The sequence below is a fragment of the Eurytemora carolleeae genome, unplaced genomic scaffold (genome assembly GCF_000591075.1).
Source record: "Eurytemora carolleeae unplaced genomic scaffold, Eaff_2.0 scaffold1078, whole genome shotgun sequence".
In the NCBI taxonomy this organism is placed as follows: Eukaryota; Metazoa; Arthropoda; class Copepoda; order Calanoida; family Temoridae; genus Eurytemora; species Eurytemora carolleeae.
The window spans coordinates 12,011-26,150 of NW_019396969.1; the positions used below are offsets into that span (position 1 = coordinate 12,011).

A 14,140-nucleotide genomic window follows, 5' to 3' on the forward strand; every position below is an offset into this window, starting at 1 on the left:
GGGGGGGGGGGGAGTCTGAAGGTAAAAAGATAGTTTGAATGCGGGGATCGGGAAAGATCTGAAAAAGGGTTTTTAGGAAAAACAAGACCGTAAGGTTGTGGCTCTTGGCTGCCGGAAGACAAAAAAGATAATATGTGGCATGGAAAGGGAAAATGTTGTGGCTTATGGCCGTCTGCCTTCCCCCGCTCGTTTAGGTCACTTCAGCTAAAATTAATATAATCGCAGCCTAGCAGCAAAAATGGCTAAACACTAACATACAATACAGGGTTATCTACAAAAGGATTACCTTCAAAGGATGAGACTTTGATCACGATAAAGAAAAGTTAAACTGCAACAAATCTTGTAGTTTGCAAATGTTCATCAAAAATGTGGCTAAGTACTTCTTTATTAACCCATTGTTTGGCTTAATTGCACCTGGATAAAAACTTACCTGAAAGTTTGAATCTGATCATTTGATATAATGCTCGGTTCATCCTCAGTACTAGAGTAGTTTTCCATACTGGAGATACATGAACCCGTCCTACTGGAGTACTGACTCTGACCTCCAGTACCCCTTGATACAATCAAACCATGAATAGTTGTTTACACAAATCTGAGATTTTTTTATCGAAGACATTAAAAGTTACCCATTACCCTTAAATGCTTGAGTTTACACTACTCTGTGGTTTGTTTATGCTGAAATGTTTGAGTTTACACTACTCTATGGTTTGTTTATCCTGAAATGTTTGAGTTTACACTACTCAATGGTTTGTTTATCCTGAAATGTTTGAGTTTACACTACTTCTATGGTTTGTTTATCCTGAAAAGTTTGAGTTTACACTACTTTATGGTTTGTTTACCCTGAAATGTTTGAGTTTATACTACTCTATGGTTTGTTTATCCTGAAATCTTTGATTTTACACTACTCTATGGTTTGTTTATTCTGAAATATTTGAGTTTACACTACTCTATGGTTTGTTTATCCTGCAATGTTTGATTTTACACTACTCTATGGTTTGTTTACCTTGAAATGTGTGGGTTTACAATGCTCTATGGTTTGTTTACCCTAAAAAGTTTGAGTTTACACTACTCTATGGTTTGTTTACTCTGGAACGTGTGGGTTTACAATACTCTATGGTTTGTTTATCCTGAGTGTTTGAGTTTACGCTACTCTATGATTTGTTTACCCTGAAAAGTTTGAGGTTAAACTACTCTATAGTTTGTTTACCCTAAAAAGTTTGAGTTTACACTACTCTATGGAATGTTTACCCTGGAACGTGTGGGTTTACAATACTCTATTATTTTTTATCCTCAAATGTTTGAGTTTACACTACTCTATGGTTTTTTTTATCCTGAAATGTTTGAGTTTACACTACTCGATGGTTTGTTTATCCTGCAATGTTTGAGTTTACACTACTCTATGGTTTGTTTATCCTGCAATGTTTGAGTTTACACTACTCTATGGTTTGTTTATGCTGAAAAGTTTGAGTTTACACTACTCTATTGTTTGTTTACCCTGAAAAGTTTGAGTTTACACTACTCTATGGTTTGTTTATCCTGAAAAGTTTGAGTTTACACTACTCTATGGTTTGTTTACCCTGAAAAGTTTGAGTTTACACTACTGTTACTCCTGGCTCTGGTTTGAAAGGAGTCTCCAACGTGAACCACTTTCTTCCCTCGAATATTAAATTGCCTAAAAATAAAGATAATTTTTCTAAATTAATTCTAACCATTTCATCTTAAGGTAACCTAGAGAGGTCTGATGAGTCTTATAACCGTTTCATCCACTAAATGTAGATTTTTCATATTAATATTTTATTTGGCTAAGTATCTATATATAAATAAAGTTGTAATCTCTGTTTGTCTGTCTGTCTATTTGTTTTTCCGATCATAACTTGGGACCCCTTGACCTCTTTGTCTCAAATTTTGATTGGGGAATTAGGGAGAACAACGGGAATGTTCTTGGCTTATTTTAAGATTTTCAGTTGAGATAGGTGAGATATTCTTCTTTATCTCTTTAAACCTATTTCTGATCTAGGATATGAGATATTCTTCTTCATTTCTTTAAGCTAAGAACATTCCCGTAGTTCTCCCTGATTCTCCAATCAAAATTTAAGACAAATATGTCAAGGGGTTCCCAAGTTGTAATCTCTGTTTTTCTGTCTGTCTATTTGTTTTTCCGATCATAACTCGGGAACCCCTTGACCTCTTTGTCTCAAATTTTGATTGGGGAATTAGGGAGAACAACGGGAATGTTCTTAGCTTATGAAAAGATTTTAGTTGTTGAGTAGGTCAACTTTAATAGCGAAAATTTAGTTTCCCGGTAAAATCGTTCAAGTGCAAGTAAACTGCGGCGGTAGTAACTTTTAGTAACCTTGGCACTGGCAGTGCTGGGTTCCCAAGCTAACTAAAATATTTAAGTATTTGAGGTCTTTACGCTGTTTTTGACGAATTTTCAATGAGAGATCAAAATATGACTGAAAATATATCAAGATGCTGTATGAACCAAGTTCAATAATGCGTAGATGAAGCAGGAACCTAGTTTAAACCAGGAAGATTATCTGAATTGTACTTAAATAAGGGGTTGGAGAATATACTTCAGTCCCGCATACCATCTAGCGGGGTTCACATACACTTTATATTCGGCAATGTTTATATCAATTGGAATATACAATAATAATAGTATCTTTAGTTGTGCTAGTTATGCTAGTTATGCATTTAGGTACCTTCCCACCTGCCAGACTTTTGTCCGGTATAATGCATTTTGGTGTAATTAGTTTCACGTAATCCGTCTTTTCACAAAACCACGGAATAAATAAGGATTTGTGTCAAAGGTTTCTCATACAAATAGATAAATTTTCTTTAGCACCAACTAAGGAGCTGTTCACTGTATATAGAAACAAACTAATTAACTAGATATTACTAAATGAAAATGAAAACAGTAGAGCAGAGCAAACCTGACCATGAAAACTAAATAAAGAAAAATATATTGAAAATTCAATAAAACATTTATATATGACATTTAAAGTCAAAATGGAAATTTCCAGGAAATGTAAATAATTTCCTTTTTTAAACAATAAAACATACTTCATTTTTACTTGTATAGCATATCAGATTAGGATTCATTTAGAATATATTTTAGAAATTTTAAATGTCAATGATAAATGATTTAAGATATTTTAAAATATTTCTCATAATTTTTCTTACTTTTTAAAAGTTTCGTTTTTTCTTTAAAAAACGATTTAATTCTGCAAATACAGTTGTTTTTTGTGAAACATATTTTCAATTTTACTGTCCAATGTGGAAGTAAAGTAAAGGAACTAAAAACGTGCCACAAACTCGAATTTTTTATTCCCTTTATCTTTGTAGCCCAATGTCGCATACCTATTTCAAACTGTTGATTCTGTTAGATTAAATAATTTAACTCTGAACTGTTGAAGGCTTGAAAGTGATTGAAATACCTAAGAAGATAGAGATTGTCGCTGATACTATCCTCCATACTCTCTGGTAATGATGTTCCTCTGGTTCTACAATATTTGTATATATATTATATACATTTAAGATTTACTCATATATATTCGATATAGGTTTAGTATAAATAATATTTATACTAATATGTTCCACTAGTTATATAATATTATCCTGCAATGTTTGAGTTTACACTACTCTATGGTTTGTTTATCCTGAAATGTTTGAGTTTACACTACAAAAATAAAAGTATACTCTAGATGATATTATTAATACAAGCTGTCCAAGGGTGACTCACATCAAATCAAATTAAAAATTGAAGAATTTGTAGAATCATGATAAAACATATAGATATGTTTTCTATATTCCTGAGTACCGGATATTATTATACAATAAATATTGGAAACTGTATACAGAGTATCATTAGAACAAGTATAGACTCTCTGTGTGTGTGTGTAATCTTAGCAATACAATACCATCATTAGAAAATATATTTATAAATAAGATTTCTGGGAAGCTCCGCGCCCCACTTCATTTTTCTTCGTTCATCGGCGAAAAAAAAAACAATAAAAAATCTCCCAGATTTTCCTGTTTTCCCGCCAAATCTTTAAAATTTACCAAGTATTTTCAGACAGTATTATGTCAGGTCCCAATAACATTTTACCAATCGATGTTATCGTTTAAATCATAGATGAATAAATAAATCTATGGTTTCAACATTTATTATATTGTAATGAACGAACAGAAAATGAAAACTTATTAAAAAAATGTAAATATATATAAAAACTATCCACTTTTTAGATTAAAAAAAAAGTTTTAAAATAATTTTTTTCTCAAAATATCTGCTAAAAATTCTGTTATAGCATAAATTTGATCATTTTAATGAAGTGTATTAAATAAATATTTTAAATTTATTTTAAATAAACATTTATAATATTAGTTGTAATTTACTTTCGAAATGTTATTAAAGATAAACAAACATACAAGTACTGGGGAAGAAAGTTCCAAACCGTGATTTGGCCCAGATCTGACACAGAGAGTTAGGTTCGGGCCAAATGTTCAAATTTGTATTTTTTGATTGTTTATATCAGTCAATTTAGGTCGAGAAGTAAAAACCCGTCTGCATTCTTTTATTTAGAACATTTGAATTAATGATATTTTTTGGCCTTTACACAATTTGGTAGAAAAACAAGTTGTTCGCATGTAGTAAAATTTGAATAATGAAACAATAAAAAATGTTAACAATACATTCTGTTTTGATATTTCAAAATATAACAACTTAAACGTTGAAAAATTCTAATATAAATATTTTATTGTTCGTAAGGTTAAATTGAAAAGAAAAATGCGGTAAATGTTCTATTGAAAATTGAGGAAACTTAAAATCGTCTATACTCTCCGTATTTGGAAGTATAATGTGCAAATAAGTTTTAGAATAATTTAGAAGATACAAATCTTTCCAGTGATTCATGCTTTTCTATAAATTATGAAAGTGGGGTTTGTTCTGATTTGTTGAATATTTCAAAATTATGGATTGTTTTAAAAGTTGGTTCATGTTCCAAAGATTCGAATTTGAGATAAGTGCAAAAATGTAAAACCATGAATTGTTTCGAAAATGGGATTTTCATTGAAAATTATTGATCACTGACATTCTAAGTATTACAGAAGAATTAAATAGTATTATTTTTATTTCTCGTCGTGCTTAATAATATGTTTGAAATAGTTTCTTTAATTGATATTTGCATTCGGCACAGATAGATTTATTAAAACGTTGATCATCATATTTGTGCCTAAACCTGGCACTCAGTGTCAGGTTTGGAACATAAGCACTGTTTGAACTTTCTTCCCATGAAGTACTTATTATATTCTGAACTCAGTTAGTATTATTTTATTTTTAGGGGATTGTTTTGTATTTTGATAAGTTAATTACCCAAGAGGTACTAATTCTACCAGTTATTGAACACACCCATACATAATATGGGAGAAAAAAGAGAAATATTTTTTTGGAAAATACATTTTCATAATTAGATCTTATTTCAGAAAATATTCTATATTTAATATTTGAAATTAGATGAAGGGAGATATTTTTCCTTTTTTCCTTTACTAAAACTAAAATATTAGATATCATAAATCACATGGAAGACGACAAGAAAAACCTTTTAGTAAAAATCATCCTAGGTCAAATTATTATTTTGATCAAAAGAATATGTTAAAATTAGAAAGATATATAATTAGAATCCTATATGTTCTATAATTTATACATCCACCTTTACCCAAATAGATAAATAATCTCTTCAGTTTAATTAAATCCCTCCACCCCCCCCCCCCTGCATGAATTATCTAGCAAGTTCCTTCTATGCTTCAGTTTTCTCAACGTCAGCACTCTAGATAATATCATTAATACACTAATAAAACAGTGGAACTAGGGGGGGGGGTAAAGACCCACCAAGTATCAGTACTCTAGATAATATTATTAATACACTAATAAAACAGTGGAAATAGGGGGAGGGGGGTACAGACCCACCAAGTATCAGCACTCTAGATAATATTATTAATACACTAATAAAACAGTGGAAATAGGGGGAGGGGGGTACAGACCCACCAAGTATCACCGATCAGGCCCGGATTTTTGTGGCCCCAGGGAAGGTTTATTGCCAGTCAAAATTGAAAAAAATGTTAAAAGAGCATATTTATTCAAGTATTTCATGTCCCTCCGCAACACTCTTTCTTGGTGTAAAGGAATTCATGAGTCTTTGCCAAAAAATACCGATTTTCTAATCCCTATTTCTTTGCAACACATTGTCGTAGGCCTTAGATATTTCAAACTCTGAATTCTGGTAGATCAAATAGTCTTTATTTGAAATATCAAGGTTTTACACCATCAGTTTGCAAAGAAAGAGGGATTAAAAAATTTGAGTTTGTGGCAATCACTCTTAATTAATTTTATTTAGAAACCATATTCTAAACTGTAAACTCCTACCTGATATATGGAACCTTGAGATATGATTCATCACTAGGTGTTCTACAAGGAGATCTAGAGCTTCGAGGAACGCTGAAGTGTGTACTAGGAGTACCTGGAGCAGATCTATAATATCTTTAGTCACACTTTATAAATGGAATACAAGCATGCTTCTACAGCAAAAGAGAAGGAGTAGGATAAACCAGGGAGAAGGAGTAGGATGAACCAGGTAGAAGGGTAGGATGAACCATGAAGAAGGGTAGGATGAACCATGAAGAAGGGTAGGATTAACTACAGAGAAGGAGTAGGATGAATCAGAGAGAAGGAGTAGGATAAACCTGGGAGAAGGAGTAGGATAAACCTGGGAGAAGGAGTAGGAAGAACCAGGATGAAGGGTAGGATGAACTTGGGAGAAAGAGTAGGATGAACCAGAGAGAAGGAGTATGATAAACCATAAAGAAGGAGTAGGATGAACCAGAGAGAAGGGTAGAATGAACTAGAGAAAAGAAAAAGGATAAATCAAGAAAAAGGGTAGGATGAACTAGAGAGAAGGGTAGAATGAACCAGGGAGAAGGGTAGGATGAACTAGAGAGAAGGATTAGGATAAATCAAGAAAAACGGTAGGATTAGCTAGGGAGAAGGAGGTGGATGAACCAGGAGGAAGGGTAGGATGAAGCATGAGGAAGTAGAGGATGAATCAGAAATAAGGGAAGGATAACCCATGGAGTAGGAGCAGGATGAACCAGGAAGAAGGAGAAGGATTAATTAGGGAGAATGAGTAGGATGGACCAGGAAGAAGAGTAGGATGAACAATGAAGAACGGTCAAATGAACTATGAAGAAGGAGTAGGATGAACCAGGAAGAAGGTGTATGATAAACAGGAGAGAAGGAGTAGGATGAACCAGGAAGAAAGAGTAGGATAAACTAGGAAGAAGGAGTAGGATTAACTAGGAAAAAGGTGTAGGATGAAACAGGAAGAAGGAGTAGAATGAATTAGGGAGAAGGAGTAGGATGAACTAAGGGAGAAGGAGTAGGAGAAACCAGAGAGAAGGAGTAGGATGACCCATGAAGAAAGTTAGAATGAACCAGGGAGTAGAAGCAGGATGAACCTGGAAGAAGGAGAAGGATTAACTAGGGAGAAGGGTAGGATGAACCAGGAAGAAGGGTAGGATGAACCATGAATAAGGAAAGGATAAGCCAAGAAGAGGCGTAGAATGAACCAGGAAGAATGAGTAGAATGAACCATAAAGAAGAGTAGAATGAACCATGAAGAAGGATTAGGATGAATCAGAGAGAAGGACTAGGATCAACCAGGAAGAAGGATTAGGATCAACCAGGAAGATGGAGTAGAATGAACCATAAAGAAGAGTAGAATGAACCATGAAGAAGGACTAGGATGAATCAGAGAGAAGGAGTAGGATAAACCATGAAGAAGGAGTAGGATGAACCAGGAAGAAGTTTTGGATGAACCAGGAGGGAGAAGGAGTAGGAAGGATAGGTTAAGAGGTAGTGAATAGTGTATACCTATGAAGTGGGAGTCTGGGTTGTAGTAGAGGAGAAGGACAGCGGGGAACTTGATGATTGTAAACTGATAATCCTTTTGTCCCAATGGAACCAGGTTGTTTAAACTGACGGTCTGCCCCTACATCAATCAATTATTTAGTTTTTGCAGAACCTGGCTACTATAACTGCTCCTAGATCAATTAATCAATTAAAAACTAGCGGCTTAAGTTACTCCAAGATCTATAAATTATTTAGTTTCTGCAGAACCTGGCTACTAAAACTGCTCCTTGATCAATTAATCAATTAAAAACTAGTGGCTTAAGCTACTTTAAGATCTATGAATTATTTAGTTTCTGCAGAACCTGGCTACTAAAACTGCCCCTTGATCAATTATTCAATTAAAAACTAGCGGCTTAAGCTACTTCAAGATCTATAAATTATTTATTTTTTGCAGAACCTGACTACTATAACTGCTCCTTGATCAATTAATCAATTAAAAACTAGCGGCTTAAGCTACTCCAAGATCTATAAATTATTTTTTTTTTGCATAACCTGGCTACTAAAACTGCTCCTAGATCAATAAATCAATTAAAATCTAGCGGCGGCTTAAACTTCTCCAAGAACTATAAATTATTTATTTTCTGTAGAACCTGGCTACTAAAACTGCTCCTAGATCCAGTAATCCCTTAGTTACTAAAGTGCTCCTAGATCAATTAATTAATTAGAATCTAGTTGCTAAAATTATTCCAAGATTAACTGACATTTAGCTTCTGTAGAACCTGCCTGTTTAATCTGCTCCTATACATCAATAAATAATGACTTGATTATTTAGATTCTGAAGAAGGTTCTTTCATAACATTATTGAAATCCATGTTTTTGAGACACACGAGACATGACTATAAATCTGATAAAGGCTTGCATAATTGATAAAAAAATCAAAATACGTAGAACTTTGAATTTGGTAAACATTAAAACTTAAGCACAGTCTCTTTATATTAAGTGCCACGAATCAACAATACAGATTATATACAGCATTGACGCGGACCAGCCACCCATGTAGCCGGGACAGGATTTACAAAATAGACAGCTGTATATTGATGTATATTTCTGTATATTGCTGTATATTTTGAGGTAATCAATCAATCAAGATGGATATTTTGGGGTTATCATATATTATTTCCATTTATAAGTGGTATGAAATAAAGGAAATCTAAACCCTTAAAACTGACCAGAATCTACAGAGTATGGGAAAAATGTATTTACAAGTAAAAAATGAACAAATAAAAATTATACTAATGAATCACGGAAAGCTGGAGCTCTCTGACGGACTCTCCACCTTTCATTCCCCTCATACGATGAGTTAATCTTCCGTCTTCGGACTCTTCCTGCCGATCTATTCGGCTCTACTTGGGCCAATCCCACCCCTGCCACTGCATGGAGAGAGCATTGACCTGATGAAAACGATAGAGAGATTACATAGGAGCATAGGACTGGTCTGGACTCTAGTCTCTCTGGAAGGATTTGAGGCCTGGATCTGGGACTCCAGATTTGAGTACTGGATCTGGGACTCCAGATTTGAAGTCTCTTTTCACTCAGCACTGGACTCTGGCCCCCTTTAGAATCAAGTCGTCTGTTAAACCCTTATGACTCTGGGCTTTTGGACTCTGACCCTCCGAACTCTCAGACTCCAAACTCTGGCCCCTCATCCTTATCCTCCTAAACCCTCCTTTCCAAAGCAGAAGTGAGTTTGATTTAACACAACTCTAGTGATGGTTGGCTCCAATCTGAATGGCACAACCAGATTAAAAACCACAAATAAGCTTATGATGATAAACTGATAATAAAAGGAGATAGATTGCATTGGATGGCTAAAATATGTTGTATACATACTGTCTGCATTCACAGCTCTTCAGAATTTTTAGTGGGTCTAATTGGTTCGTTTCGGAGCAAAAATAAAACTCAGTTTCAGAAATCATGAAAATACGAATATTTTCCTTTTTAAGCAAGCCCATTTGGGAACTTTGACATAAACGTTGCAGCTTTGAGCTTTTCCAACCCGACTTGTTAGTTGTTGGAGGCCCCTGTATCCTGGGTAGTTTATCAATTATCCTTTGAAGGAAGGTAAACGAGAAGTCAGATAAATTAAGCCAGATGAAATCTTATAAATAACTGATTTGGTGTTTCATTCGAAACTATCTGTTTAATTATTCATTATTGTTAAAAAGTAGATCACTTCATTGATTTTGTACACAGTTAAAAGTAGAACAAAATATCATCAAAATAACCTTTTAAATTGTACTTTGTATACTACCTTCCTTTGAGAATCGTACTTCTCTTACTATGTTGTAAGATATAAATGTTCATAAGACAAATGTCGATAGTATTTCAGTAAAAATTTTAGTAATTTAGAAAAAAGGAAGAATTCTAAAATTTCAAATAAAGACACAAATATTTGCTTGCGAAAGTTCTTGAGAAAATTCTATTTAGAAATGTAAACGTCATGTGAAATGTTCACATAATATTTTCCCTAAAGAATATACAGAACTAGTACGGGGACCCACCTTTGCTTGGAAACAATTCTTTCAGGAAAAAAAAGGTCAACCTTTTAATAAAAGGAATTGAGTTTTTGCCACAAACTCTGATTTTCTAATTTCAATATCGTTGCAACCCAATGTCGTAGACCTTTAATATTTCAAACTATGAATGCTATTAGATCAAATAATGTAAGTTTGAAATATTAAAGGTTTACATCACAAGGTTGCAAAGATATAGATTATACAAAAACTGAATATGTGACAAAGACTCAATTCCTTTTAGAGTAAATACTATAAAGATTTACAGTGTACACTGTACAGTGTAGAGTAAACGACCAAATCAAGTTTAGAAGTAATCAGAATTCAGTCATAACTAAGCAAATCTCGCATTTTAACGTGGAGCAATGAAAATTTGTATTATGCATTTTCATATTTTTACATGAAATGCAGGTTTTCTTACTATCTACTTATCTGTCTATCATCCTAAAAATGGAAAGTAGAAAATAGCTCAACTCCTTCAAAATATTGTCAGAACAAGAAATTCAGAATTCAGAAAAATTCAACAATTTGTCTTTCAAAACATTTTTCTACCGAATTGACTCTAAAACGAATTGAGTCTTTGTCACAAAGAACCATATGGATTCATCATAACTATGTTTAATTAGGTCAGAACTTTTTGTTGTTGTTGTAAACGAAGCCCTTATCCGGATATTTAGTTAACGGTTTAAATATTTCCTCTTTGGTATCCCGTGGACAGGACCAAGCAGAGGGATAAGTAAAATTTAGGGAAGATCAAGCGCTCTCTTAACTCAAACCCCAAACTTAACCTTAACCTCTATGTAATCACTAATACCTTGCTTGGTATAATAAATATCTGTTAGTATCTTAAACTGGATGTTTCCTCCGATAGCTATACAAACCTGGTTCTAATGATGCACCCGGAGTATAATCTCCGTCCTCTATCTCCTGAGCAGACTCTCTACGGAGCCGGGGACGTGGAGAGGATGGTCTCGATCCCGGAGATCCGAGGGATCGCTGGCTTATCAGAGATCGACCCGGAGCATAAGGAGAGCTGGGGGAACCGAAGGGAATTCAAGATTAACGAATATACTAAATCTTTTGGATCGAAATTTTAAACGTGTTTCGTTTGGTTGGGTGGCACGGATGAACAGGAAGAGGGTATATAGAACTTTATGTCATAATCTCCCTATAATAAGTAACTTTGTAAATTGTCAAAACAATCATAAATAACATAAACAGTAATTATTGCAGCAACAAATGTAAACCCGTTCTTATAAAGTTCTATCCATAGGGATGTGAGGGTTCAGGGGGGAGCTATTGTTACATCATTCACCCCTGTATCCACCCTGGGCAATCTACATACTCCTGTTTATTCCCATGATGATAATTGGTCACGAACAAAAATCTGGAAAAATATCAAGATTTTTTTTCTGTTGTGAATATAAAATATGAAGTTTGTAAAATATTGAAAGAGGTAAAAAATTTATTATTTTTTGGTAAGAATTCCCCGTGGACCTGACAGATTTTGATCTAGCCAATATGAAAACTTTTAGATAATTTTCCAGAACCAAAATATATAAAATTCATGTTTTTAAATTGTACAGATGAAAAAGGACTGTAAACGTACTTTCAGGAAACCCTCCATATAAAAAAACATGTGTTCGATTCACATTAGTACTCTTCAAATATGTCTCTGCCCAAGGATGACTGAGATATGCTTATTTTTAAAGCTGATTTTTTTCCATTATGGCTGCTCTATGAAAGTAAGTTTTAGTATATTCTGAAAGCTATTAAAACATTGAATAAAATAAAAATGTTTTAACATTAAAAGAATATATTAAGTCAGTATGATATGTTTTATACATTGAGAAATAAAATTATTCTAATGTCCTCTGAATAATAAAAATATGGAACGTCAAAGGCATTGAGTTCTTGTCCCAAACTCAATTGTCTAATCATGATATCTTAACAATCTGATGATGTGAACCTTTGATATTTCAAACATAGATTATTGGATCTAACAGAATTCATAGTTTGAAATATCAAAGGTCTACGACATTGGGTAGTAAAGATATAGAGATTAGAAAAGTAGAGTTTGTGACAAAAACTCAGTTCCTTTCTGAAAATTCTAAGTGGATAAAATATGAGATCATGAGTCTTTCTTCTAAAACTATACAAGGTGTCCTGAAACTATACAAGGTGTCCTGAAACTATACAAGGTGTCCTGAAACTATACAAGGTGTCCTGAAAATATCTTAACTTCATATAATTTAGAAAATATATTAAGCATGAAATCTATACTGTGGGAGAAGAATTGTAATAGGGGGGGGGGGGGGGGGGAAATTTTACCCCCTCCCCCCCCCCCCCCCCCCGCCCCGATTATTAAAAGGTTCATGGATGTAGGAGTTGGATTAAAGAGTTCATGTATGTTAGAGTTAGTTTAAAGGTTTCATATTCCTCAAGTAGTTCTTTTGATTGTTTGCAGCTGCTTGAGGTTCAACAAGGACTCTTGTAGAAGCATCTGGGTAGCAACGCGGTACACTTAACTCATTCGGAGGATGGATCGAGGCTTTTACAAATATCGCAAACTCGTCCTCCACAAACTAATCATATTTTCATAAACTTCATGAATAAAAACACAGAAAGGAATTGAATCCTTGCCATAAAACTCCGATTTTATAAAACCCTATATCTTTGCAACTGGATGTTGTGTTCTAAACCTTTTATACTTCAAACTTCTATTATTTGATCTAACATAATTCCAAGTTTAAAATAGCTAAGGTCTGCGACATTGGATTGCAGTGATATAAGCATTAAAAATTAGTTTGTGGCAGCAACTCAATTCATTTAAAGCATAAAGGAAGTCTTTTTTACAAACTCCGAGGAACTGTGTTTTTCCAACAAATTCTAATTTTCTAATCCCTTTATCTATTCAACCTGATGGTGTAAACCTTTGATATTTCAAAGTTAGACCATTTGATCCAACAGAAATCATAGTTTGAAATATCTAAGGTCTGTGACATCTGGTTTCAAAGATATAGGAATTTAAAAGTTGTGGCATAACCTCATTTCCTTTGTTAATCCCTATTTCTTTGCAACCAAAGGCCGAATTTAAAGAATTTGAGACGCGGTTTAAATTTAAGCCACGGCTCAAATTTTAGTGGTTCCACTTAAATTTGTATTAAATTTTTCAAGATTTCAGCCGGAGCTCAATTGAAACCGGATTTTGGGGGATTTGAGTCGCGGCTTAAATTCATTAAATTCGGACACTGTTTGTAAAAACCTTAGATGTTGGTCTACGACATTGGGTTGCAAAGATACAGGCATTAAAAAAAGCCAAGACTAAATTTCCTTCAATGAAAATGCATCTTTTCTCAAAACTGCATCGCAAATGCAACGACTTTTCAAATTCCTTAATTTGATCTTTGAATTAAAACTAATATTAGGTTTAGTATCTTTCATTATTAAGTGAATCATATAATAATTTAAATCATTTGTATTAGAAACAGGGGCGCACGAGGGGGGGGCCCCGGGCCCTCCCTATGCGTGCCCCCCTCGTGGGGGGCACCCATATAAAAAATACTTTAAAATCTCATTTTTAACTAAAAAAGTTTTATTTAAAAATTTTTAATCAATACTGCCTTCAGTGTTAATATATCTTTGATATCATTATTTATGA

At 33.8% G+C, this 14,140-nt stretch overlaps 1 protein-coding gene across 1 annotated transcript in view; it reads right to left on the bottom strand.

Moving 5' to 3' along the window:
• LOC111710619 (uncharacterized) overlaps positions 1 to 14,140 on the bottom strand; it is a 28,422-nt gene that overhangs the window by 10,403 nt on the left and 3,879 nt on the right. Inside the window, exons 5-12 of the mRNA XM_023484734.1 lie at positions 12,919 to 13,064; positions 11,977 to 11,991; positions 11,361 to 11,512; positions 7,928 to 8,045; positions 6,425 to 6,529; positions 3,441 to 3,506; positions 1,577 to 1,672; positions 431 to 553 (exon numbers count right to left, since the gene is read on the bottom strand). Coding sequence (XP_023340502.1) covers positions 431 to 553; positions 1,577 to 1,672; positions 3,441 to 3,506; positions 6,425 to 6,529; positions 7,928 to 8,045; positions 11,361 to 11,512; positions 11,977 to 11,991; positions 12,919 to 13,064 — 821 coding nt within the window. The remainder of the gene's footprint in view (positions 1 to 430; positions 554 to 1,576; positions 1,673 to 3,440; positions 3,507 to 6,424; positions 6,530 to 7,927; positions 8,046 to 11,360; positions 11,513 to 11,976; positions 11,992 to 12,918; positions 13,065 to 14,140) is intronic.